At 37.3% G+C, this 26,956-nt stretch overlaps 1 protein-coding gene across 1 annotated transcript in view; it reads left to right on the forward strand.

Annotated features, from left to right (window-relative positions):
- The first annotated feature begins 2,889 nt into the window (after nucleotides 1-2,889).
- GABRR3 (gamma-aminobutyric acid type A receptor subunit rho3) overlaps nucleotides 2,890-26,956 on the forward strand; it is a 48,520-nt gene continuing 24,453 nt past the window's right edge. The window contains exons 1-4 of the mRNA XM_054482781.1: nucleotides 2,890-3,014; nucleotides 12,275-12,387; nucleotides 20,229-20,296; nucleotides 25,501-25,724. Coding sequence (XP_054338756.1) covers nucleotides 2,890-3,014; nucleotides 12,275-12,387; nucleotides 20,229-20,296; nucleotides 25,501-25,724 — 530 coding nt within the window. The remainder of the gene's footprint in view (nucleotides 3,015-12,274; nucleotides 12,388-20,228; nucleotides 20,297-25,500; nucleotides 25,725-26,956) is intronic.

Below are 26,956 nucleotides of genomic sequence, written 5' to 3' on the forward strand. Positions count from 1 at the left end.
ATTTTGCCTAGATGACATCCTGCAGACACATTGGGAAATTTCTAGAAGCTTGGAATTTGTTGTTGTTGTTGTCGTCAGATCCAGCCTAAATAAGACCTTAGCTTTTCTTTTGTTTTCTCTAAAGAGAAATTTATAGGCCTATAAATTTGCCTATTTATAGGCAAAATAATGGCTACATATCCCAAGATTGGCGACATGGCCATCCTTTCCAAATTTTCTCTTTATGTCCCTGCCAAAGAAATAAAAACTGGCTGACTGACATCATCAGAGTGGAAGAAGAGTAAACAGGAGGTAATTTATGCAAGGGAGAGCTTAAACTATTATGAAATTCTCCAGCGACCCTGCGATATTTTGTTTCCTGGTAGTTACCACTTTCTGTTTTGACAGATGTGCTTTTCTCTTTTTTTTTTTTTTTTTTTTTTTTCTTAAGAAGCTTACTGAGCTTGCAAAGGAAAGCTCTAAAGGAATAAGGTTAAGGAGCTAACTCAGCATCAACAGAGACAGATGCCTTCTTGTAATTGAACTAAAACCCTTAGACTTTCTGTAAGCCAACTCTCTCTAGTGTAAGCCATTGCCATATTTTTATTTTTATGCAGACCATTTCCCACTTAAAATTCATCATCAAAAAACAAACTGCTTTTATTTCTTCCTTAATGTTTATAGCGATATAGATAGTCTAGCAAAGATTATTCAGTAAAGAGGTCAGACAGATTCTCATCATGATTCATCCCTGCAATACAGAAGGAGACACCAGGGCATCCTAACATAATTTAAGTGACAGTGAGGAGGCATGTGATCTGACAGATATTTCCGAAAAATAAATGCCCCAAATAGCTCCACTGAGTGTAGCCAAGAAGTACTTTGGGAAATGTTAGTGTAGATATTGCTTACTAAGTGAAGAGGGGACCAGGTAATAGAGAGTGCTAGGGCCGAGGGGTTGGTGCCCTGGATCTCATAAGAGCACTGAGATGGAAGGTACTGAAACAAACTTTGACCACAGTGCGGTCTTCTAACAACCAAAGTGACAGTAGCTTAAGATGAGCAACTTTTCTTACATTTCTTCCATTGGCTCTTCAAAGAAGGCTTACTGGCTCAGAAATACCTGAAGAAATTGCTTCAACGTTTCTAAACATTACAGAAATTAAAATTACAATACCGATCGAATTACATAACATTTAAAAGTCTGATAATACCAATGTTAAAAATTATTTTAAGAAATAAGAGCGCTCATTCACTGCTAGTGGGGAAGTAAATTGGTACAAGCACTTTGATGAGCGATATGATTGTGCTCAGTAAATTTGAAGGTGTGAAAATTATTCGGCCTAGCCATTTTACTTCTAGGTGTTTACCCTAAAGAGACACTTACACATGTGTACAAGAAAATATTTATAAAAATTTATTGCAGGATTGTTTATAACAGAAAAATAAGAAACAATGCCCATCGACAAAAATACGAATAAATGCAATATTATGTATCCATACTGAAGTACCATATAGCAGTTAAAATGAATTAACTAGAGGCACATTTGTCAACATAATAAATCCCTAAGCATAATGTTGAAAGAAAAGTAGCTTTTAGTAGTAAAAGTAGAATATGACACCATTTATATAAAGTTTTAAAACATGCAAAAGTTTGTACATTATTTATAGATACATACATATACAATAATAGTATAACTGCATATGATTATAAACACTAAATCGAACCTAAGAAGAGAAGCAAGGATTTATTACATCATTCTGTATATTTGTAATATTTTATATTAAAAATATATTTTAAAGAGAAAAGACATGCTTAAGAAACATAGGAGAAGGTTTTAACGCATGGGCTAAAAGAAGCCATAACCCAAACCAAAAGAAATAAGTATGATTAAGCGATTACACAGAATAGAAGGTGTCAAGGACACAAATCGATTTGAGGAAATTTAAGACTTTCTCTCACAACACTATATTTCTGGGAAGAAAATGGCTTTCTTCCTAAGTCCTAGTAAAAAGGTCAACTGTTGCTGTATTGCTCACCTTGTGCTAGTCCAGTTGAAGAAGACTAATTTCAATGACATGACCTTTTATTGGTGCTTTGCATATGTGAAGTAGAAATATTTTCTTAAATATTTTCTCTAAGTATGCAAGGCACCTTTAGGAAAGTGTGTGGCCATAATTTAACAGTGACAGTGTGTGCTTTGCACACTGACCAGGATTAAGTTCATTTTTATTAACTGGGTTGCTTGCTATTAAATAAACCTTAAATTAAACCACTTTTGTTACCAATGAAATAAACCATCATCTTAAAATATGATTATTTACCTTAAAAAATATAATTTTATTTTGTGTCTGTGCTAAGGCAGTCTGTATGCATTTGGGGAGGAAAAGATTCTTTCTGGGGATTAAAAGGAACCATAAGATACTGGAAAAGGTCTTCAAATGTGTAATTAAGATTAAATTAATCATCTTTTTTCTCAATAGGCATATTATTTTGCTGAGTCACTAAGTATATTTAAATGATATTGCATTGGATTAAGAGGATTAATGCTTAACCTCACTTCTTTGTTTGCCTAGGACTGCAGCTGAGGGTTTATTGAGTATGGATTGAGCATCACACTAAAAACCTTTCCCGGAAAAAGAGACCAAAGGATGTAAACTGAAAATTTTAAAAATCTTCTTTGTTTTCCTCAAATTGCTGAAGATCCAGATAGATATTTGCCTGTAAGTGATGTGAATCAATTTAATCTACTAAAACAAAGTGCAGCATCGAAGACAATGTCTTTCTTTTTCCCCTAATGCATTTTCCCTGGCATGCTGTTTATTTTTTAAAAGACACGTGAAGAAGAAATCGTGATCACAGTATTGGTTGCGTCCACCTGCATCCTTTTTGGGTTTTTTTTGGAAGAGATGGTCCTGGCTTTCCAGTTAGTCTTCTTCACCTACATCTGGATCATATTGATACCAAATGTTTGTGCTGCTTCTAACATCAAGATGACACACCAGCGGTGCTCCTCTTCAATGAAACAAACCTGGTAAGATGCTCATAGTGCAGTCCATGGAATTACTGCCCAGTTTCTCTCAGCAGTTGCCTCAGACCTACAGGAAACCTAGAAACATATCTTTAATGGTAGCACATCTTTGTAACCATGTCTGTCTCTAGAGACAGCATTCATGCATCATCATAAATCACCTCTGTTTGACACCTGAAAGAGCAATATCTTGGAATTTGCTGACATTTGTAAATTTATTTATGCTTATTTTGGAGAAAACAGTTAAAGGGTTCATGTAAGGATCCTCTTTCAGAGAATGTATTTCTTCAATTAGTAATACATTTATTACTAATACATTAAATACTTGTTTAATGTTTCTTCAAATTTATTTTGAGTAGAAATTAGTCTAAGCACCAACTTCATTTAATGTCAAGTATTTGTAGGGTATATAGTTTCATGGATTGATGAAATAGTATCAAAAGGCATTAAAGCCATTTGTCTTTCAAGAATAATTTTCATACATTTGACAAATTATGAATATCAACACATCATCATTATTATCTTCCCATCAATAATCAGGAGCATGTTTGGATGTGCTAGTAAGGGAGATAGCTATCTGTGAGAGTGACCTGTTTATACACCAATTTGCCTAGGGCTTTATAGGTTTTAGTACTAAAACTGCCAGGAATCCCTTCAGCCCCAGGCATACTGGAATGATTTGTCACCCTACTACCTATATACCTTTAATAATCAAATAATGTCTTTGAGAAAGAGTTCTCTTTTCACCAAGCACCATATTTCCAAAAAGACCCAAAAGGAGAAATTGAGGAATGAAGATGAGAGTATCATCTGGTCAATGCTGGCAGCCAATGGGGTGACAGATGTTTAAGCTAGATTGCTCTCACATCCTAAATATGTATTATGCATTCACTGTAAGATCAGGAAAGAGAACATAAAATTCTGATAAATATCTTCTGAAGTCTCAGGTTTAATGACCAAAACCAAAAGAGATGTGTTACTAGATTACTGATTCCTGCTCTGCGAATAAAAATCAGGGACTACCTCTCACACTTTCCTTCCACGCTTCTGCTCCCAGACCCAGACCTGAGACGATATGAAGTCTTGTTCCTTTTAACCACTTTCCCAGTCTTGGTCATAGCAATTAGCTAAGGAAATATTTGGGAAATGTAAGACTCTATTTTTTTTCAGATAGCTTATTACATTTTATAGTATGTTTTATCTAATTTTAAAAATCAATAGACACTGATTAAAATATTATCTGTCATCCAAAGAGTAGACTTGTACAGTCTGGTGGATGTTTAGATGAGGAGAAGAGAGATGATTATAGTAGCTAATTCATCACACCAACCCACTATCAGTGGCAGAGTTGCCACAGAAAAAAATCTACCATGTATATTTTTTAGGTGACATTTAAAGAAAAAGAGAAGAGCATTGGTTCTTTGTGGTGAGGTAGAAATTTTTTCTGATGTTAAATGCCTCATTTTTAGATCCTATGTAAAGGAAAAGAAGAATTTTAGAGCCTACGCAAAAGCAGACTTCCCCCATAGGAAACGCCAGGATTTCAGTCATGTGGGGCCAATCATATTTGTTGTCACTTCTATATTCCTAAATGAAGTGCTCCTTTGAGTCACAAGCCAGAATGGGATTCATTAAAATTTATATCTGCTTCTTTTGTTCTTCAAAGAAACACCCTCCAGGGCACTAGAGATTGTATAAACCATCACACTGGTCCAGAAGTAGCCACTTAGAATGAAACCCAGGCATTTTCCCTGAGTGAGCAGAGTAATACAGCCAGCCAATTTTTGAGCTGTCACTCAAGCACTCTGTCATGCAGATTTTAGGGCATTTGACCAAAATACAGTAATTACTGTATAGAGTCATTTTTAGAGTAAGAGGCCCAGGAGTCTTCCTACCTTCCTACCTTAGTATGTGAATAGATACTGTGAAGTTCTTTGCCCAACACCCAACCTGATTATGAGCCAATAATTAAGTAATTAATTAATTAATTAATAATCCCCTCTCCTGTAATGCAAAAGAACTAATAGAGTGAACATGAAAGGAAGACATGATCTTTGAAAATTATAAGGGGGATTTATATATGCATTGTTTGGGGCCAGTTTTTATACAATAAGGCTCTTAAATGTTTTGCTTTTAGTTGTTTTCATTCAGAATATAACCTCATTTTTTAATCCAGAGAGTCCCTTCTTTCAAAATCTAAAGACTTTAAAAGAATATTTATTCAAAGATACCTTTTGTTTCCTAAAAGCAAAGTAGGGAGAGGTGTGAATAAAGTAAGTGATGGCAGGTGGAAAATGTTCCCCTTTTACCTAGAGAAGAAATTTTACTTCCAGATGATGCAAAGAGGATTAAGCAAATAGACTCACTGAATATTTATTCATTCTTTCAACAATTATATTGAGTGATATTTACATGCAAGTGCTGGGTTGGGGCTAAAAATACTGTAAGAGCAACTTATTGACTCTGGCCTTGAAAATAATCAGCAGAGTGCTGGAGTCTACTCAAACTCGCTTGCAACAGCCAATTGTTTTCAGGAAATTTATCAGCTGGCTGTTAAAAGCACACATTATTAAAAATTAAATTATATAAGCCTGCAATTAAATTAAATCCTTTCTAAAATAAAGGTAGCAAATACTTAAAACTCACCACTTCCCAATGATTTCTCCACATTTTATTATCATCTGTTGCTCTTGAGGTTATTTAGGTCTATTGTAACTGTGTGGTAGAAATACTACAATATACTATACTATACTTTACTGTACTATACTATACTATACTATACTACACTACACTACACTACACTACACTACACTACACTATACTATACTACACTACACTATACTATACTATACTACACTATACTACACTATACTATGTGCTAGACACATCTCCGCCGTGCACGTTGTTGGTAGCCTGAAATCAGCCATAGTGGAAGTATTTACACCATGGAAATAAAACACTATAAACTGGGGCTTTTTTTCCTAAAGAGTCACTTGTTAAACATTACCATGAACCTAATGTAAATGCCAGTAGGTTCTCAGGCATGGCAAATCCAATGCTACTGCAAGCAAGACAGAAGAGAGTGGCAGAGACTACAACTACAAGGTATATGCTCCTCTGAGGGAAAATGGCTTGTCAGGTTCAGCCTTCTCTCGTTTTTGTTTGTTTTTTAATTTTTAGCTTTTTTTTTTTTTCTGAAACGTCTTGTTCTGTTGCCCAGGCTGGAGTGCGGTGGTCCAATCATAGCTCACTATAACCTCAAACACCTGTGCTCAAGTAGTCCTCCCACCTCAACCTCCCAAGTAGCTGGGACAACAGGAGTGTGCCACTACACCCGGCTTTTATATTTTTTTGGTAGAGATTGGGTCTCTCTATGTTGCCCAGGCTGGACTCAAACTCCTGGCCTCAAGTGATCCTCCAGGCTTGGCCTCCCAAAGTGCTGGGATTATAGGCATGAGCCACCGTGCCCACAGCCTTCTCTTGTTGTAAGAGAACTTGAGCCTCGTGTGGCCAGATTTTCTGATTTTTTTCAAAAGAAGCAAGAAATCCAAGCTTTTCTCTGAATTTTTCCAAGTTAATGTACCATGTGAACTATTTTTAAAAAATGTCTGCAGACTAGCTGCTAATCTGGTCTAATTTCCTCATTTCACAGATGGGGAAGCTGAGGCCTCCTCACTGAGCTTGTGATCTGACAGAGACCCAAGTGAGATGTGGGAATTGTCATGTTTCAAGTGAAGCATTCTCTCTGGCTGGCTTTTCCACAGAAATGTTCATCTGCCTAGATTTTTACCTTTACAAGAGACAGGCTATTGATAAAGTCAGGCATGTATTTCCAGAGTTCAGAAGTTAGGAGTTCAATCAGATCCTTAATAAGATTCACTACATCTAATGTACCACGTTTTCTCTAAGACATTTCAAAAACATCCAGAGCCTGGAAATAAACATTGGATCAAGAATCATGAAGGTTTTCTTCGTGATGAAAAATTGGACAAATTGATTTTCCCACTACTTTACCTTATTTCTTGGATTTGCATCCATGTATGTAGCCTAATAGAACATTTTTGCTTCATTTTGTATTTTTCTAAAGAAAAATAATAAGCCTACAAAAAGTTTTTAAAATTTTGCCTACATTATTTGGAACAGTTAGCTGAGCTTCAGTGTGCACTGTTTCACAGTGAAGCTTGACTGAGAAAAACGTCCATGTTATCAAGAGGCCATGCTTCTAGAATGACAAGAATGGAGTGATAAGGTGGAGAGCTTTGACCAGATTCTTATTTGGAAAGGATTCTAAATGGCAAGTCCAATTTTTTCTAGATAATTTATGATACAAATAACAATAGCAATAATGGATTTTTATGTGGAAAAAGATACCTAGAATCCAGTTATGCTTTTGTTTTTCCAAGTTCACGTCTAATCCTTATTCATGAAACTACATGGTTTTTCCATGTTTAAAATAATAGCGCAGAAACCATTTTGTATTTTCTTCACTTAAGCATTCCTCACATTGCTTCATAGACACCATAATGGTATTTTTAATCACTCCATATTATTAATTTGAATTAAAGGACAAGAATTATCCCCTTTGTTTCTGAACATTTATTTTCAAGTTTGCACTATTATAAGTAACAGCAATAAATGTTCTCACACATTTCATTTTTTCCTTTACCAAGAAAATTATGATTTTTCTGGAATTGAATAATTGAGTAAAGCACATGAAATATTTTTATAGTTCTTGAGATGAATTTCTAGGGGAGTTTACCAATATTTATACTCCCACCTGCGAAATGGAAAAGGATTTCATCATATCCTTTTTTTTTTTTTTTTCCCAAGACGGAGTCTCACTCTGTCACCCAGGCTGGAGTGCAGTGGCAACGATCTCAGCTCACTGCCACCTCTGCCTCCCAGGTTCGAGTGATTCTCCTGCCTCGGCCTCCTGAGTGTATGAAATTACAGGCTCCCACCACCACACCTGGCTAATTTTTGTATTTTTAGTAGAGATGGGGTTTTACCATGTTGGCCAGTCTGGTCTCGAGCTCCTGACCTCAAGTGATCTGCCCACCTTTGCCTCCCAAAGTGCTGGGATTACAGGTGTGAGCCATCGCACCTGGCCTCATCATATCCTTCACAGCATGGAACACTAACATTATTTTTTGTCTTTTGCTAATTTAATAGATATAAAATGACAGTTATGGCTTCAATTGGTATCACACTCTTGACCCCCTCAATTAAATATTTTTAAATTTGCTTATTAATTATGTCCTCCCTTGGGTAAATAGTCTTTTCGTGTCAGACCTAGTTCTTTTCAAGTTCTGATTCTAGTTAACTCATCAAATATATAGACCTCCAGGCTCCAGGGAAAGCAGTTTTATAAGGCGGCCAACCGAGTGTGTGTGACTCAAGTCAGATGATTTTTTATCATTCCACTTATAAAACTCCAATGCTGCAGAATGAGTTAGGTGCATTTCCATTTCCTCAATTGCTTCTAGTTTTTAATCCTTTGACTACTATGTCCTCCTCAAAGACCCTCTTAGTCCCCCTGAGACCACTCAGAATCCAGCCTTTCCCTCCTCCCAGACCTCTACTTTCTTTGTCACACAATTACAGTAGAGTTTCTGACACTGAGAAGAGGGAGCATAGAAATATGTTTTCTTTGTGTGACCCAGGAAGGAAGAGGCCCTAATTCAAAGAGAAAAACCACACCTATTACCAAGGCTCACGCCTACTCTTTCTCCATCTTCATAATACTTTGTGGGAAAGGACAAAGATTAGGAATGCCAGTGAGAGGCTCTCCCATGAATTGAGATTTCTTTGCCTGATCCCATCAGGACTCAGACTCCTAGAAGATCCTCTCCTCAGACAGAAGAAATCCAAAAGCTTCTTCTCAGTAGCTGCTAAACTGAAATCAATTTTTTTCTAGAATAGGGGAGAGGGGAGAAGACACAAAGGGATTTAAAGTGACATGTGTATAGAATAAGACTAGAACACTCTGAGCTAAATCTGATGCTCCATTATATAGTGATCCTTTATTAAGCAAATTTTCTTCTGTCTCCTTGGTTTTATTTCATCCTTCATTTTATTAACCTTCCTGTGTATGCATCAGAGGCCTTCAAACCAGGGTGCCTGTCCTCCTGGGGTACAATGTATTATACTCTAAGGGTAGATGCGAGGTATCTGAGGGTCATGCAGACATGAGTAGTTTTAAAACAGTTTTTGGATCTTTAACTTCCCTCTGACCTCTTTCTTAAAACTGATCTACTCATCACCTGCAGTGTCCTTTATTACCTCCTTTTAATGATTGCTCTGTCCCACCTGGCAATACACAGGCATCCCTCTCCCTCTTCCTGAATCCTACGAGTATTGCCCCAGCATTTAAAAAGTTCCTGGGTACAAAGAGATCATTACAAATATTGTTGTTGAGATAGTGGATGATGCTATCCTTTTCTTAATGGCAATTCTTTATTTTTTGCTTTTAACAAAATTGAAGGAAGAACCTAATTAATTTGTCAGGTTATAAATCATTAAACTAATTGTTGAAGATAAATTCTACAGTGTGAGTTTTGAAAAATAAGTAAGGAGTTTACGTAATTAAGTTACATTGTTAAAAGAATACTGAAACAAAATTTCTTCAAATTCCATGTACTTCCACATATATGAACAAACTTTCTCAATATTTCCATCTATAAAGATTAAAAAATAAGAACAGAATTAATGCAAAAACCGAGTTTTATTCCAGCAATGAGTAATACCCATTTGCTGATACATAGAATAATTGGAGAAAGTGAATTATCAGTTCATTAATAAATACATTTTTAATAAAATTTTATTCTTAATTTTAATAAGTATCAATATTTATACAAACTATGTTTTATTCCATTTGTAATTGTCATAGAAAATAAAAAAGTTAATTTCTATGCTTACACATTTTTCTTACAAAGATACATGATGGAGTGATAAAATTATATGAAGTAAATAAAATGGAGATAGAAGTTTTTTTTTTAAAAAGAATGATATAAAATTTCTGATTTTTAAAAAGCTTGTTCAGGTATATTTAAATGCATAATGTGTACATTTAGATTCATTGGATACACCTAAAGGAACAATATGTTTTATTTGAAATCATCAATATTTGAGTAATTTCAAAATTTATGATGAAGAAATGTAAATGTCTATTTAAATATGTGTGAGGGGAATATATAGATTTTCAAAATTCTTTAAAAGGGTATTTAAGCAACAGATCCTTTTTGGGAAATAGAAAGTACAAAAAATACAAAAAAAGGCAAAAGTAGATAAATATGGAACATCTCATTGTGCACCTGAAGAGCCCTCAAATTAGAACAGGTGCATGTGCTTTCGCACGCTGCCAAGAGAGCATTTCACAGTGGGCTCTGTCTTTAGCATTCTTGGGATTCTTAATTAGGATTTATCCTTTTCAATCTCATGGAGAGGTATGCTTCTAAGCAGACACATTAGTGACATGCCATTTAGCTGTATTAAAAGATTATTACCAAAGGGGTTTACAAATTTTCATGAGTTTTCACTCATAGTTACATTTCCATTTTTCTTAAAATAGTAACAAGTAGTCAGCTTTTATTAAATGTCTACTATTTTCTAGGCCAGTGGATCTCTTCAGAAGTTGTTATACATGCAAATTCTCATACCCCAAACCTATTGAATCAGAAGCTCTAGGCATAGGGCCCAAACAGAGCATAATTTGGATGTATGCTAATGAAGATGTTTACTTTGGCTTGGTGACTTGAACATAGTAGGCATTTAATAAAAGCTAGCTGCTATTTCTGCTATTTTTTAAAAATAAATAGTTCATTCTAGCTCCTTGAAAGAACTTCTCCAGTTAATTCTAGCTCCTTGGAAAAATTAGTTGTATGTGTTCAATTATTCATAGGATATAATGGCTTAACATGTTTAAAATAAAACTCATTGCCTTCTACCAAAAACAGATTTCTTTTCCCAGCTTCTGCATTTCTATCAGTGATAAACTATACATCTGTAAACCTCTGATGGTTTCAGCCAGAAACTTCCCTATTGAAAGACCACACTGGGTGATCTCAGGTGCCCGTAAGATGTATTCCTTTTAGCAGCTGCTCCAGATTCTGAAATGCTCCCCATCAAAGTCACTTTATTGTGTAAGAAAGTTCACCTACGTGTCTTATATTAAAATTCACATTGGTTTCCGATGTGAATTAATATTTTATATTAATACAAAAGCATATCAGCTATTCAGAATAGGCTAATTTTAGAAAAGCCATGATGATGATGATGATGATGATGATGATGATGCTAATGATGATGATGATGATGACGCTAATGATGATGATGATGATGACAGCCACCTTTTTCTGGAAGGAGGTGCTGAGCAACGCATCCAGCTGAAGGCTGCTGCAAGTCGCTCACAAAGGAGCTATGCTACAACAGACATTCCCCCTGCACACCCACAGGATCGCTGAGAAGTAGGTGTCACAGGGCAGAAAACAAATCAGGGAGGTCCAGCAACCTGCTCAAGCTCACCGACACAGGGAGAGACAAGGCCTTATTCCCAATCAGGACACCTAGGGCCAAGAGGCCACTGCCTGCTTTCCTTTGCCCTAGAGAACTGTAGGTAAAAACAGACATCACCTACTTCACAATTTAACCTGGCTTCAGGCATAAATATTGCCATCCCTCAGGCTTTAGAACCCCTGATGGGAATTCTGCCTGGTGCGCTCTCAGCCTGCACCCTGTATTTTCTGCTTATTTTGTCTTTGTAAAACACTGCCTTCATCTGTTTACAATCTTGCGGTCCTTTTATTTTCTCACTGTCTTAGTGCAGAGATTGTTCAGTCTCAGTGACCCCAGCGACCATCTAGGTAGCTTGCTCAGGTGCAGATTACTAGGCCCTGCTTCCTAGGGGACTGATTTAGTTGATCTGGGACAGGAGTCCATTAATCTGAGTTTTGATCACCTCCACTCAGGTAATTGGGATTTTCCAGGTCTAAAAACCGTATTCTGAGAAAAAATACGAGTTTGTGCATTAAATCCAAACTGAGTTTGTCACTTAAGGTGCTCCAAAATTTCGTTTACCTTATTTGCCACACTTATATAATAAAGAACAAATGTTGACAGCTCTTTGGCTTAATATGAACTGAGAAAATGAGCTTTTATGTATGTATTTCAGAACATGCTATGTTGAGCACAGATGGCGAACCTAAATCAAAATATCCAGAAGCATATGTATCTCAAAAGTTTTTTTTTTCCCTTTGGGGGAACAGCAAACAAGAAACTAGAATGAAGAAAGATGACAGGACCAAAGTGCGGCCTCAGAAATATGAGCAACTTCTCCATATAGAGGACGACGATTTCGCAATGAGACCTGGATTTGGAGGTGAGTATTATCCTCTCAAAATTCATTTCAAAACCCATTGCACTGTCAAAATGGAAGTGAAAATTTAAAACAAGACCAAAATACAAGTAAAGTCCATCAGTTTAAAACAAAAAAAGGCTTTTACAATCACCTTCTCTTTAATGAGAACAATTGATGAGTTATCCATTTTAAATTGACCAAAAAACTCATTTGCCTACTATGCACACTGTAGTAAATAGTATGTGTTCCATAAATAGAGAATGGATATATGTTGCCTATACACCAACTTATTTTCTAACTAAAATCCTCAAATTGGATCCATGTTATTTATAAAATCTTATTGAATATTCTTATGGGCTAGAATGCCACGCTTTGGGGGAAGAACTAGTATGGCAAATGCCATGGCTCCCTCTGAACGTACTCTGCTGAACTGTCTTTTAAAAATGGTTTATCACTTCTAGCAATTAGAATTGATCCAGTGTTAGAATACTCCTTAATGTACTATCTTATTCCATCCTCACAGTGACCCTATGGAATAGGCACTATCATGATACTTAATATTGCAATGTGAAAACTGGGTCTTAAGAGAGGTTAAGAGATTTGCCCAAGGCTATGAAAACAGAAAGTGATAGAGCTGAGTTGTGATGGCAGGTAAAGAAGATGAAAATTCATATTACAGGTACATAATTGGAACAAAGACTTTCTTCTCCTTAGACTAATTAATGTACACATAGTTGTATCACTGAGGGTACCAAGTTTTCCAACAATACACAGGGTATGGTGAAATCATCAGGTTAAACTCTCTGGCTTACAGCTAAATCCATCCTGATTCTTCTTTCATTGACGGAGCCTTCCACTTCCACAATTCCTGCACTGACAACTTTTGAGAATCCTAGAGATGTGGAGATGAGGGAAGTATGGATGAGGTTGAGAAGAAAGATCCTCTGGCAGTAGAACGGATACAGCTTTCTGATGAATAACGAATACCACAAGTGTTCAGGGCGGGGGATACTCTTCTCATGATGTGGTTATGACCAAGGGAAGGACAATAGGCATGTAGGTACTGCAGAGAACTAATTTGTTAACAGGCAAAACAAAAACATATGTTAAATATTCTTATGTTGAGGATTGGGTTTTTTTTTAGGGGGTGGTTGTTTGTTTTTTCAATTTCCTGAAATCCATTTGGTTCCAGTTCTTTTTTTTTTTTTTTTTTTTTTTTTGAGACAGAGTCTCACTCTGTCACCCAGGCTGGAGTGCTGGCATCTGGCATGCAGTGGCGCGATCTCGGCTCACTGCATCCTCCACCTCCCGGATTCGAGTGATGCTCCAGCCTCAGCCTCCCAAGTAGCTAGGATTACAGGCACGTGCCACCAGGCCAAGCTAATTTTTGCGTGTTTTCGTAGAGACAGGGTTTCACCCTGTTGGTCAGGTTGTTCTCAAACTCCTGACTTCAGGTGATCCACTCACCTCGGCCTCCCAGAGTGCTAGGATTACAGGTGTAAGCCACCACACCCGGCCAATTCTAAGGGTCTAACCTTGATTTCACCACATTTGTGACTCAAACTTTGGTGAGCATCAGAATCACCTGGGGGTTCTGAAGGCACAGCTTACTGGGTTCCACCCCCAGAGTCTCTGACGCGCTAGATCTGGGTGGGGCCAACCATTTGCGTTTCTAACAAATTCCTAGGTGATGCTGCTGGTCTGAGAATCACAATTTGAAAGCTAGTGTATTAGGTGATCAGCATCAGATGAAATCCTGGTGAGTTTAATTTTTTGTTTTGCAGAGCATTTTTCACACTTATTGAATCATAATTTAAGATTTCAGAAGCCTTGAGATTAAGCAGCTTTAGAAATACCTTTTTTTCTTCTGAGACTCTATTTCTTTATCTTTTTTTTACTTTTCTTCACTACTTCTTTTATGTATCTTCCTTACGGCCGTTCTCAATAGACTGTGTTTCCCCAACCAAATTTTCCCAAAGTTTATATAATAGGCTCTACAACTACTACGCAGATACTCTGTACCTCAGTCCCTGTGATTTTATAAAAGCTCTTTAAAGTATTTCCCCTACCCCATGTGACAAGCAGGAATCTTCAGTCGATAAATTAGCCTGGCCGTGGGTTTGTGGCCACCAGGGAGCGCCAGTCACACAGGAATGGCTTGAAACTGGCCACTCCGGAGCCACAGTTGGAAGCTCTACCTGATGTCCTCTTTTCAACACGAATTCAAAAACCTGCCCTAATTCCTGTCAGGTTAGATTCCTCAATTAAATTCGCTCCTATCCTAGAGGAAAGGGTTTTTATGGAGATTATTTGAGGCCTTGGAAAGGAAGAAAGCTTGAGAGAAAAATGACTATCCTTGAATGTAGACCTTGAACCAAGCGGTCTAGAGAGGCTTTGACACTCAAAGTTGTCCATGGACCAGCCGCAGAATCACCTGGGAGTTAGAAATGCAGATGCACGGGCCCCAACTCAGGATCCTACATAAAACTCTGCAGTGATTCCCCTACACCTTACAGTTTGAGAAGCACTCCTGTAGATGATGAAGAGTCAACTCTCCTCTTTTATCTTAAAACATGTATGCCTTCATTCTCCATCCCTACCTTGTCCTCCCCCCTCCAGAAAAACATGAAATTGACCTGAAATTTCCACTCTGCTTGATCTGTTAGAGATACATTTTAAGATTTTTTTAAATGAAAATGCATTTTTTTAAAAATACTTTCTTTCCCGAGGCGACTTTGTGGGGTTATTAAAAATGCAATTGAAATGTGCTACTTAGCGGCAAGTGGCAAATCACCCCAGGATTAAGAAATTTTTCTGACAGTCATAGACTGGGGTGAAATGGTGTCCAAATGGCTTGTGTGTTTAGTCAGTTTGAGCAGAAAAATCCATAAATTCAGTCAGAAGTGTCAGTCTGGTAGCTCTGTGAAATACACCCCTTAACTTTCTCTTGCCTGTCTTGGTCGGAACATCTTCTTATACCAGTGACCCATTTCTCTGTTCTCATGGCTGCCTTCCTTGGGGAAATCAGGCTGCAGAATATAAAAGCCAAGCTTTAATTTATCTTCTTTCTTTATGCTTGTCCGCAACACAAACACACGCACATACTTCTTCCCTCTTGAGCTAAATGTAACTTCAGCACTTCTCTTGCCTTAATGTGTTTTCCTAATTAGCTTTAACATTAAAACCAGCTGCTACTGCAGTGTTTTTTTACTTTTATAAAGCATTAGAAGATTAATTGACTCATTATGTGGAAACAGGAGGATATAAATTTAGGGGAGCTTTTTGTTTAACTTGGGTTATAAATTGCAGCTCGTTTTCTTTATTTATGTTTTCCCCACCTTTTACATCTCCCATAACTAAGGGCTTTTTTGTTTTAGTTTTATAGATGATAATTTCTTTGTTTCTTCAAAGTGAAATCATTTCAGTATTCAGATACTGGCAACAGAATCAAGACAAAAGCTAAAGTTATAAAAGCTGCTTACACAGTCTTTGCTTGTCAAAGGAGAGGACTATACTGTGAGTCAGAAGGATCTGGCTACTTTCCTATCATTAACTAACTTTGGGTTTCAGGCACGTGTTGTAACCTCTCTGAGTATGCACTCCCTCGTGTCAAGTGGAGCTAAAATCAGCTCTCTCTAGCTAACAAAGCGGCTATAATTAAAGGATTAGATGATACATTATATAATGAACTTTAAATGCATTATAGAAATCAGATGTATAACTTTTATTTAGCCCTCATTATTCCAGCCTGCATAAAAACCAAATAGATGCTATATCTTTCCATATACAAAAAGGATTATAAATGTGTGTGCTACTACCTAGTTAGTTATCCTGAGAAATCAACGCCATCATCATAATGGTTAATGTTTATTTAATTTTCACTATATTTTAAATGCTTTAGGTAGTGAATTAATAAAATTAAAAATTATTATTTACACTGTTACATTTATTACTGATCCAATAGATAGATAACACGTAAGTTCGTTTTAATACATCTGAATGGGGTTAGGCTAAGGACTTGACTAGCTTCCTTTCACATAATCACAACAACCCTATAAAGTAGGTACCGTATATTTAGTTCTGTTTTACAGATTACATGAGGAGTTGAGGTATTTACAGAAGTTTGGCACTAACTCGGGTTTATATGGCTACAAGTTCCATGGATTTTAATGCATATGCTTTATCGCCACCTTCTATCTGACTCAGCTCCTTCTTTGTAAAAAGAATGATCTTTGGAGCTTTTATCTGGCTCCCAAACTCTGATTCTGCATCTTGGCTTTACACGCTGCTCACTCTCTACTCTATCCTCAAGAATGCTAGAGCGTAATACAGTTCCTCAAACCCATGAATAAGGTACAGTGGGACATGGAGCTCAAACCAGGCAGAAATGATGGCCTGGCGCAGTGGTTCACGCATGTAATCCCAGCACTTTGGGAGGCCGAAGCAGGCGGATCATTTGAGGTCAGGAGTTCGAGACCAGCCTGACCAACATGATGAAACCCCGTCTCTACTAAAAATACAAAAAAAATTAGCCAGGGGTGGTGGTGCATGCCTGTCATCCCAGCTCCTCAGGAGGCTGAGGCCACAGAATCGCTTGAACCCAGGAGGTGGAGGTTGCCGTGAGCCGAGATTACACCACTGCACTCCAGCCTGAGTGAGACTCCATCTCAAAAAAAAAAAAAAAAAAGAAAGAAAAAGAAAAAAGAAATGAGGCCAGACGGCACCTGAGGGCATACATTTTCCTTGCAAACGGAAGAGCTTATCCCCACCAGAACCAGTATAAATTTGGAGGACAGAAGGAAGAAATCGAAGGTATTTCCAGAAACCCATTCCTAATAAACAAGCTATGTTTTAACCCCGATCTCAGATCAGCCTTCAAACAACCCTTAGGCTCCAGTGCTTGGGCAGCAGTGGCATGAATAGGTCCTTGGAGGGTAGTTTTACAAGACTGTCCCCAGGCTCGTAGAGACAGTTGTCAGCATCTAGGATCTATTTATAAATCGTGAGGTACTAACTGCAAGTTGCTCTCTGATTTAAAAAAATAAAATAAATAAGTGATGAGAAGCACTGTATCTTTTTCTTTTCCTTTTTTTTTTTTTCTTTTTGGTGAAGATTGGACTCATTATCTAAATGGCGTAGGATTGGGAGTAGCGGCTTACATGCCTAAGGGGCAGGTTTATATTTTTGCTTAATTGCAGTAGTGATAACATTTATTATATGCCATTTATTGACTACAAATTAAGTTCAGTAACTGTACTATGTCTAGTCCTCAAATGAGTCTCCAAGGTGAGTATTACTAGACAAATTTTATAAATCAGGTAAACTGAGCTTAGAGACGTTACTTACTCTCATTCACATAACAATTGTGAAGCTGGTTTCAAACTCTAGCCTAAGTGACTTTAATGCTAGAGCTTCATTTGGGACATTCTGCCGCTCCTCCAAGACCTTTCCAAATTTTTTCTTCCCTTGGAGTTTTGGAATTATTGGGAAGATTTACTCAATCTAAAATACCAGGTAGAGCCATGGCAAAAATATTTTCATGAATTGTTATTTTGGTTATTCTACTAATTCAAGAAAAAAGGCACACACACATAAAAAAGCACCAGAGCCGAACCCTATGAAGGAATAATAGTGAGATGTTCCCAAGTTAGTGCTTAATCAAAATCACCATTAGACACTATTTAAGAATTGGCATAATATGGCCAGGTGCAGTGAATCATGCCTGTAATCCCAGCACTTTAGGAGGCCGAGGCGGGCAGATCACCTGAGGTCAGGAGTTTGAGACCAGCCTAGCCAATGTGGTGAACAAAATTAGCTGGGCGTGGTGGCACATGCCTCTAATCCCAGCTACTCAGGAGGCTGAGGCACAAGAATCGCTTGAACCCAGGAGGCAGAGGTTGCAGTGAGCCAAGATCATGCCACTGCCTTCCAGCCTGGGCGACAGAGTGAAACTGTCTCAAAAAAAAAAAAAGTCATAATTAGTGTTATAGGGTATATAGTAATTGACTATATATATAGTAATTGACTATAGGGTATATAGTAATTGACTAAATGTCAGGAAGAAGATGGTAGTTAAGATGTAACTGAGGTATTCCAGAAGCCTGAAGCAGGAATATATTTGCATGCCATCCCTGTGCCTGGCCACCTGAAACCCTTCAAAGTAAAAAAATGATACCGAGGGCATGGATTTGAGGATCCAAAAAAGGGAATTTGTTAATAAAGTGAAGGTGACATCAGTTAACTCCTGGGGCAGTCACAGAAAAGATACAGGACTGGCAAGACATACCTTGGGTTTTTATACTATTATGCATTTAAAGGGCTGTCGAATTATAGGCATGCCTGTCCCACGTAGCACATCCAGGCATTACGTAGCCTCAGCCTCATTAAGGAAGCTTTTCAGGCTTGACTCCTCTAAATCTTTCTTTGTTTCTTTTATCTTCTTTTCTTTTGTTTTCCTTTCTTTTCTTTTCTTTTCTTTTTTCTTTTTCTTTTTTTTTTTTTGAGAGACAGTCTAGCTCTGTCACCCAGACTGGAGTGCAGTGGTGCCATCTCAGCTCACTGCAGCCCCTGCCTCCCAACATTCATGCCTCAGCCTTCCGAGTAGCTGGGATTACAGGCACACACCATCATGCCCAGCTAATTTTTGTATTTTTAGTAGAGACGGGGTTTCACCATGTTGGTGAAGCTGGACTCAAACTCCTGTCCTCAAGTGATCCGTCCACCTCAGCCTGCCAAAGTGCTGGGATAACAGGCGTGAGCCACCACGCCCAGCCTAAATCTTTGAATCTTGATTAAAACAACCAGCTTGGATCCATTTAGGCAGGATTTATATTTTCTCAACCATAATTGAAAATATTTTTTAAAACTCAGAACTATATAGACAATAAGGTTTAATTGAGAATGGCTTATATGGAAAGAGAACATATGAAAGACTACATATATAAATATATAAATTATTTTAACACATATGTACATATAATTTCCCTCACAAAACTAAATGTTGATGTTACTAACATCAATTTTGCCTCACACTGGAAGTGGTGAAATCATTTGTTAGGTGTACCTAGGAAATGTCAGTCTAGTCTGGATTCTCTTGGTTGTCATTCAGGTTTTCTGGGCCCATGAACCTGATTCTGGGTGACTCAACTGTACAAGTGTCAGCAGTGCTCTGTCTGAAATTGCTCCAATTCTTCTCTCAGTATTTTCTCATTAAATGGATTTGTAAGGATATTTGCTTCTTCCCAAATGCAGCCTGTGGTTGCTGCTGATCTGCAAAGGGACACTTCTGAATCTGATCTGTAGTGTCCCTGTGTGGCACTGTACTTTTAGTCTCAATAAAATTTTCTGTGTTCCTCTACTCCACCAACCACGGCACAAATGGAAAAGGCTGATATTTTTGACAGCAGAGAAAAGGTCCCAACATTGCCCATGTCAAGGATTCTATGACACTCCCTGACTGTGAGATATGACCGTTACCATATAGAGTACATAATTCTACATACTCTTAAGACATGTTTTCAAAACAGTTTTCCTTTTCAAATCACTAGTAGGTAAAAAGAATAAAAAACTAAAAAAAAAAAAAAAACTGGAGACACTACTTTTATACTAGAGGAGGAAACTATTGACATGATCCCAAGTGAATGAGTAATGATTATTAGAATACCATTTATTTACACATGTGCCTTTATTATAATAGTTGAGTATATAATAACTGATTCAATAAATAATGGAGAAATTTGTTGTTTAAAAAAACTTTAAAAGTAATTCAGTCGCTGTCCAAGAGAATTAATCTCTCTGTTTTGAATGGTTTTAAAATGATAATAATGCATTCCTCAGCATATTAACCATTCTTCTTTCTGAAGGGTCCCCAGTGCCAGTAGGTATAGATGTCCATGTTGAAAGCATTGACAGCATTTCAGAGACTAACATGGTAAGTTTCTTCATGGGATATTGTTCTTTTTCTGAAAAGACAGAAACTCGGCAATGTCAAAATCACTAGTATTTTAATAAATCATTTTAATTATGTATGTTATTTATGTCTCCTACTTTGCTTAATCACAGGGTCATGATTGCTGTGCTCTCTTCCATCCACTTCATTCTAACCTTGATTACAATTCTCATTCCTTTTCTACTCTTCTATTTTCCTTCTAATGGATTTCTAGTGGTGGAACACTGTAGAACATCATGATATATTTACCTATGTAGCAAGAACTGGGAACAATTGTATAAACAGAAGGATGACCGTACTACATGTGCGATATGAAATCTGAATCATGAGTCCTTGCCCGTAAAATAATAAACAGTTGAACCAGCATTGATGGCCTGCTTTCAAATATGTCAAATGATATTAATTTTGCTTATCTGTAGACAACCAGTAGCAGAGGACAAAGAATTTTTTTAAGTTCATGGGACTAAAAATTTAATTAAAAATTTGTCTACTCCCTTATATTTTTCTAGAAATCTAAAAAAGACTGCCGTTATTTAATTTTGCAATGAAACATCTGTATTTTCCTAGAGTATTATTCACTCTATGAAGTATCCATAAAACTTGAAACTGATCCGTTATCTTCAAGCTTCCTGTTAGCTTTTTTCTGTCTTTTATGACATTTTGCATGCCTTGCTTTTCTGTTTCTTCTCCCCATCCCTTAACCACTTTGGCTATTTTTATGTTTTAATATTATCAACCGTAATTTTTCATTTTATTTTCTCTATTCCCAATTTAGGACCACCTTCCTTGTTTACATAATTACCAGAGACATTTTTCATTTAAGTGATTTTAGGTTTTTCAAGTTTTTTTGCTCTAAGAAAGAATAGTTAATACCATTGCTAGCTTATACATACGAGCACGTACATATTTGTTTTCAGATATATTTCCTTTTTACTCACTCTTGATCTATTAATTTGTTAATGTAGTTTCAGAGTTTGGTTGAGCCCCTTTCAGTTTGTTTTTCTATCCCAAATAAAGAGTGCCTTTATAGCTTCAAATTTTCGGTGCCTGTTTCCTTGTTGTCTTAGTCTATTTGTGTTACAATAAAGGAATACCTGAGGCTGGGCAGTTTATAAAGAAAAGAGGTTTGCTTGGCTCATGGTTCTGCAGGCCATACAAGAAGCATGACACCGCCATCTGCTTCTGGTGAGGGCCTCAGGAAGCTTCTACTCACGGTGGAAGGTGAACGGGAACAGGCATCGCATGGCAAGAGAAGGAGGAATGGGGGGTGGGGGACATACTAGGTTCTTTCAACAACCAGCTCCAGGTGGCAGGGGTGAGGAAGGGAGAAGACTGTCATGGGAAATAATTGAGAACTCATCCATTACTAAGAAGATGCCTCCAAGCTATTCCTGAAGGATCTGCCCCCAAGACCTAAATACCTCCTGATATGGTTTGGCTCTGTGTCCCCACCCAAATCTCATCTTGACATGTTGAGGGAGGCACCCTGTGGGAGGTGATTGGATCATGGGGGCAGTTTCCCCCATGCTGTTCTTGTGATAGTGAGAGAGTTCTCATGAGACCTGATTATTTCAAAGTGGCAGTTTCCCCTGCACATGCTCTCTCTCTCTCCTGCTGCCTTGTGAAGAAGGTGCTTTCTTCCCCTTTGCCTTCTGCCATGGTTGTAAGTTTCGTGAGGCCTCCCCAGCCATGCAGAACTGTGAGCCAATTAAACCTCTTTTTTTATAAATTAGCCAGTCTCAGGTAGTTCTTTATAGCAGTGTGAAAATGGACTAATACACCTGCCATCAAGCCCCACCTCCAACACTGGGTATCAAATTTCAACACAATATTTGGAGGGAACAAACATCCAAATTCTACCACATGTTCTTACTAATGGCTATGTGTCTTTATATTTAAATTGCTTTTTCCATCTCATTTCTTTCTCCTCAGTTGCTATCTTTTCCGTCATCCTCTTTAGATGGATCTCTTTCATTTTCTGTCAAAACTACACCACTTTCAGGTGTTAATGATAAAGGCCCTAACTAGTACCTACCAGTAAGATGCAGCTTATGAATATGTTTAGGTTTGGTTTCAATTTTGTATTTGGTTTGAATTTTAGTTTTTTCTCTCCATTCTACCCAAAGTACTAAACAATTTAATGTTTGGGCCAGGAGCAGTGGCTCATGCCTATAATCCCAGCACTTTGGGAGGCCGAGGTGGGCAGATCATTTGAGGTCAGAAGTTCGAGACCAGCCTGGCCAACATGAGGAAACCCTGTTTCTACTGAAAATACAAAAAAATTAGCCGGGTGTGGTGGCTCATCCCTGTAGTCCCAGCTACTCAGTAGGTTGAGGCAGGAAAATAACTTGAACCTGGGAGGTGGAGGTTGTACTGACCCAAGATCACACCACTGCAATTAATCCTGGGTGGCAGAGTGAGACTCTGTCTTAAAAAAAAAAAGTTTGAATGCCTTCAGATGGGGCCTGTGCCCTCCAGTTTGTCCTGGAACCTGTGCCTTGCTTTTCTCTAGATTCAGCCTGCTTCTTTCATTAAAGTTGCCCACTTGGTCCTTGGAGTCATTTGAGATGACAGCTCTTATCCAGATGCTTATTGTCCTTTATTTTCTACTTTAAACATGGCAGTCTGGTTTTCTGTTTGTTTTTTAATAAAACCAAGGAGTAGCTCTTCCGTGAATTGGGAAAAGTTCAGTTATTTTCTTTTCAAACTCCATTTTCTATCTGAAAAGATTTAGTTTGTTGTTTATCCAATGTACTCATTTGATGGCCATTTTTATGTACATGAATCCTTGAATTTCATTCCATTTTCTGGAATATTTTACATGTGTGTTCTTATAAAACTTTCAAAAGTTGTTTTTATATATGCTTTAGAATAAGTATTGTTGATACATAAACTGTAGCTTATATAGTGATTTTCAGAGTGTTAAAATTTAAAATTTAGATTCTATGTATAATTTTTGTAATAATGCAAATACTGCAATTAAAGATAAAAAGAGAGAGACAAAGTGAACAAACAGGGATCTGTTGAGGGAGGGACCTAGAAAATATCAATCACTAAAATCAAATAATCTTTTCATCTATATCCTGAATTCATATTTTTATTTATAGTGATTCCTCCAAATCACTAAAAGAAAAGTTCAGGACACATAAAAATTCTAGAAAGGTCTAAACAAAATCTTCTATGACCCATTACACCTTGTTTCACTCTGTAAACTCTTCAGCTAATGGTCTGCCTCATCTTTATCATTATCTAATTCAATGTTTATTTCAGCTCAATGTAAGTCTTAAAGATTCATTTGCCATTCTCCTGCAAAAGGGAATAGCACTAATAGGACTCGCTACTCAAAAAAGATTGGTTTAGAAGATTTTGCCCGTTTCTTACCCAAAGGCAGCTCTTTTACTGATACTTCCCCAAGCCTGTTGTGCTCTGAGAACAAGCTTTTATTTCCCCTCTGCTGGCATATTATCCAAGTCATTTCTGAATGACCCAGTTTGCATCTAAAGTCCTTATTTTTTCTAACCAGCAGCACCCAGAACTGGACATCATCTTTACCTCCTGAATAAGGTTAGCTGTGCTAGTCCGTACCAGAGAAAACTGGACTGGGTTCACATGCCCAGTTTGAAAATGCTTTCTGATTGTCAGTGATTCACCCTTCCCCCTAGTGTTGGTTTTTTTGTTGGTTTGTTTATTTGTTTTTGCTTCTCATTTACCATCTTTCTACTCTCTCGTCCACCCTAACTTCACTTTCGATCCATTTAAGTTTTGTCTCACCCTCCTCCCAGAATGCTGTTTGGCCTGCTCCTGATAGTGCCAGCGTGTGGTGACTTGCTGTATCACAGACATGCACCAACATCTGCTATTTGACGGCATAAACTCGATGTTTGCCTAGTTAACTTCAGATCAGACTGAGCATCTAATTCTAAATATATGCTTATTAAGGCACTCTGTGCAGTAACCCACACAATTCCTTGTATTATGTTAATGAAGGAACCATTCTGTTTATTTGCCCTCACCCTAATTCAAAATTATACCTGGCTAATGTTCCCAGATTAATCCAGAGCCATAAATCAGTATAGCTCTATTCTGAACCTAGGACAAACTAGCTCATAATTAATTGGTGACTCATTCAGAGTTTACTGAAATGTATCCTTTGTTTGTATAATAAATGCCAAAGTTCTATGATATGCACTGGTTCAAGAAAAATTTGATTATCATTGGAAAAAAAAGATAGTAAGAAGTAAGCAATTGTGAAATAGTAAGATGTAAGCAATTGCAAAATAGTAAGAAGTAAGAAATTGTAATTGTCCAACAGCCAATAATTTGGATGAAGCTGCGGGAGTTTCTATTCAAACAACCAAATATTTGGAACATCTGAGAGCCAAACAAAACTCAAATAATTAACTAAATCAACTTTTTTCTAATATAATGCTAGTACAGTTTTTTCCTCTCATCAGTACATTCTCACAATGTAAGAATAAACAGTAACAATTCAAATCCCTGAACCACACTGAATCAGAGTCTCTGGGAACCAGCTTCTGGGAAAGGTGCCATTTCAACAAGCTTCAAAAGTTAATCTTTGCACACTAAACTTTGAGAACTACCATTTCACAATATGCTTTCTGTCTCCCAAGCTGAGGATGATTCTGTCTCTGTCCCAGGACTTCTGACAACTTGCTTTACACGAATAGCTCTAATAAACACTGTATCCACGTTTTTGTGGGACTATAGTTTATTCAATTTGGGAAAACTTCTTTAACAAAAATAACATGAATATCAATACAAAATCAGTTTTAAAAGTGATTTAGAATAAAAAAGGAAGTCACAATAAAATAATGGACAATAAAAGAGTAAAGTTTCAGGTTCCTTTCTTCTGAAATCTCTCTAGGTTATTTACCAGAATGCTTACACAGAAATGCTTCCCATTTATAACCTGGTTCCCCTTCCCCAACTTGAATATTCTGTTATAACTCCCAGAAATTCTCAACATTCACTAGGCTCCATGTGAAGGAGAAGCTCAAAGCATAACCTCCTTAGCTTCATCCTAGATCTACCTGAAACTACAATATTAACCATTCACTTAAAAGTCATTAACACCATAGGAATGAGTCCTGGGACTAATAGTGTTGAGTGGTCATCCTGAACCATATTCCTACTGGTTTTTTTGGTCTCTTTTTCTCTCTGTCTAGGACTTTACAATGACTTTTTATCTCAGACATTACTGGAAAGACGAGAGGCTCTCCTTTCCTAGCACAGCAAACAAAAGCATGACATTTGATCACAGATTGACCAGAAAGATCTGGGTGCCTGATATCTTTTTTGTCCACTCTAAAAGATCCTTCATCCATGATACAACTATGGAGAATATCATGCTACGCGTACACCCTGATGGAAACGTCCTCCTAAGTCTCAGGTAAGGAAAGCTGCCTATCACCTTTGGCTTCCTTGTACTGCAGCCATCTGCACCAAAGCTGATGATGCTCATTTCAGATGAAACTCACAATGTTGCTGTCTGTTAATGCTGCTGGAGATTGGGACACAAGCATACGATGTGATTTTCCCCTGGTTCTAACATCCAGATTTTAAAAAATGATTTTCTATTCTAACTATACCCACTCTGGGTATATGTCAGTTGGACAAATAGAATGGAGCTGAATTATGGAAATCCTAAAATCTGGCACACAATATTATAGGTAAACAAGCCTGTTTTCCTCCTCACCAACTCCACCCCACCTTGGCACCCCACCAAACAGTTTTGGAAACTTGGATTAGCTAAATAACTTTTCTTAATTGTCTCCTTCATTTTTCATGAGAAGGCATGGCTATCATTCAAGCTAACAGCAATTTGCTCTCTTTTTCTTTTCTTTTAATTCTAAAATGCGCATTCCAACAGTTTGCTATAACAGCCCTCCCTTTTGAATGTTCCATATTTTCTTTTAGTCAAATGAGTTCTGTGCACATTGAGTGGCTTATCATGGATAATTCTAAAAATGTTTGGTAAACCCAAGCAACTCAGCTTTTTTAAATGTCCTACAAACCTTAGAAAAATTCTAAAGTAGGGTGAAAAAATGATGCCCCAAAAGATATCCATGTCCTAATTCCTGGAACCTGTGGAGCTTATCATATATGACCGAAAAAGAAAAAAAAAGAATCCTTGCAGACATGATTAAGTTAAGGATCTTGAAATAGGGAAAAAATTATCTGGATTATCTGGTTGGGACTTAAATGCAATCAAAAGTAAGCTTATAATAGAAAGGTAGAGGAAAATTTCATGCATACAAAAGAAGAGGAGGCAATGTGGTCATAAGTTAAGGAACGTTGGCAGCCACCAGAAGCTATAGGACACATGGATTATCCCCCTAGAGCTGCTAAGAGCGAAGGGCCTTTATGACACTTTGATTTCAGCTCCATGATACTGATTTCAGGGTTCTAGCCTCCAAATCTGTGAGAGAATAAATTTCTGTTGTATTAAACCACAAAATTTGTAGTAATTTGTTACAGCAGCAGTAGGATACTCATACAGATTATTTTTGCTTGTTACAAATACCTTACCCACTTCAGCACAGAGCTGTTGCCAGGCATTTTATAAATGCTGTCAATGTTTTTTAAATTGCAATTAAAGGAAAATATCACTTTCAATGGGTT

The sequence above is a fragment of the Pongo pygmaeus genome, chromosome 2 (genome assembly GCF_028885625.2).
Source record: "Pongo pygmaeus isolate AG05252 chromosome 2, NHGRI_mPonPyg2-v2.0_pri, whole genome shotgun sequence".
Taxonomy (NCBI): domain Eukaryota; kingdom Metazoa; phylum Chordata; class Mammalia; order Primates; family Hominidae; genus Pongo; species Pongo pygmaeus.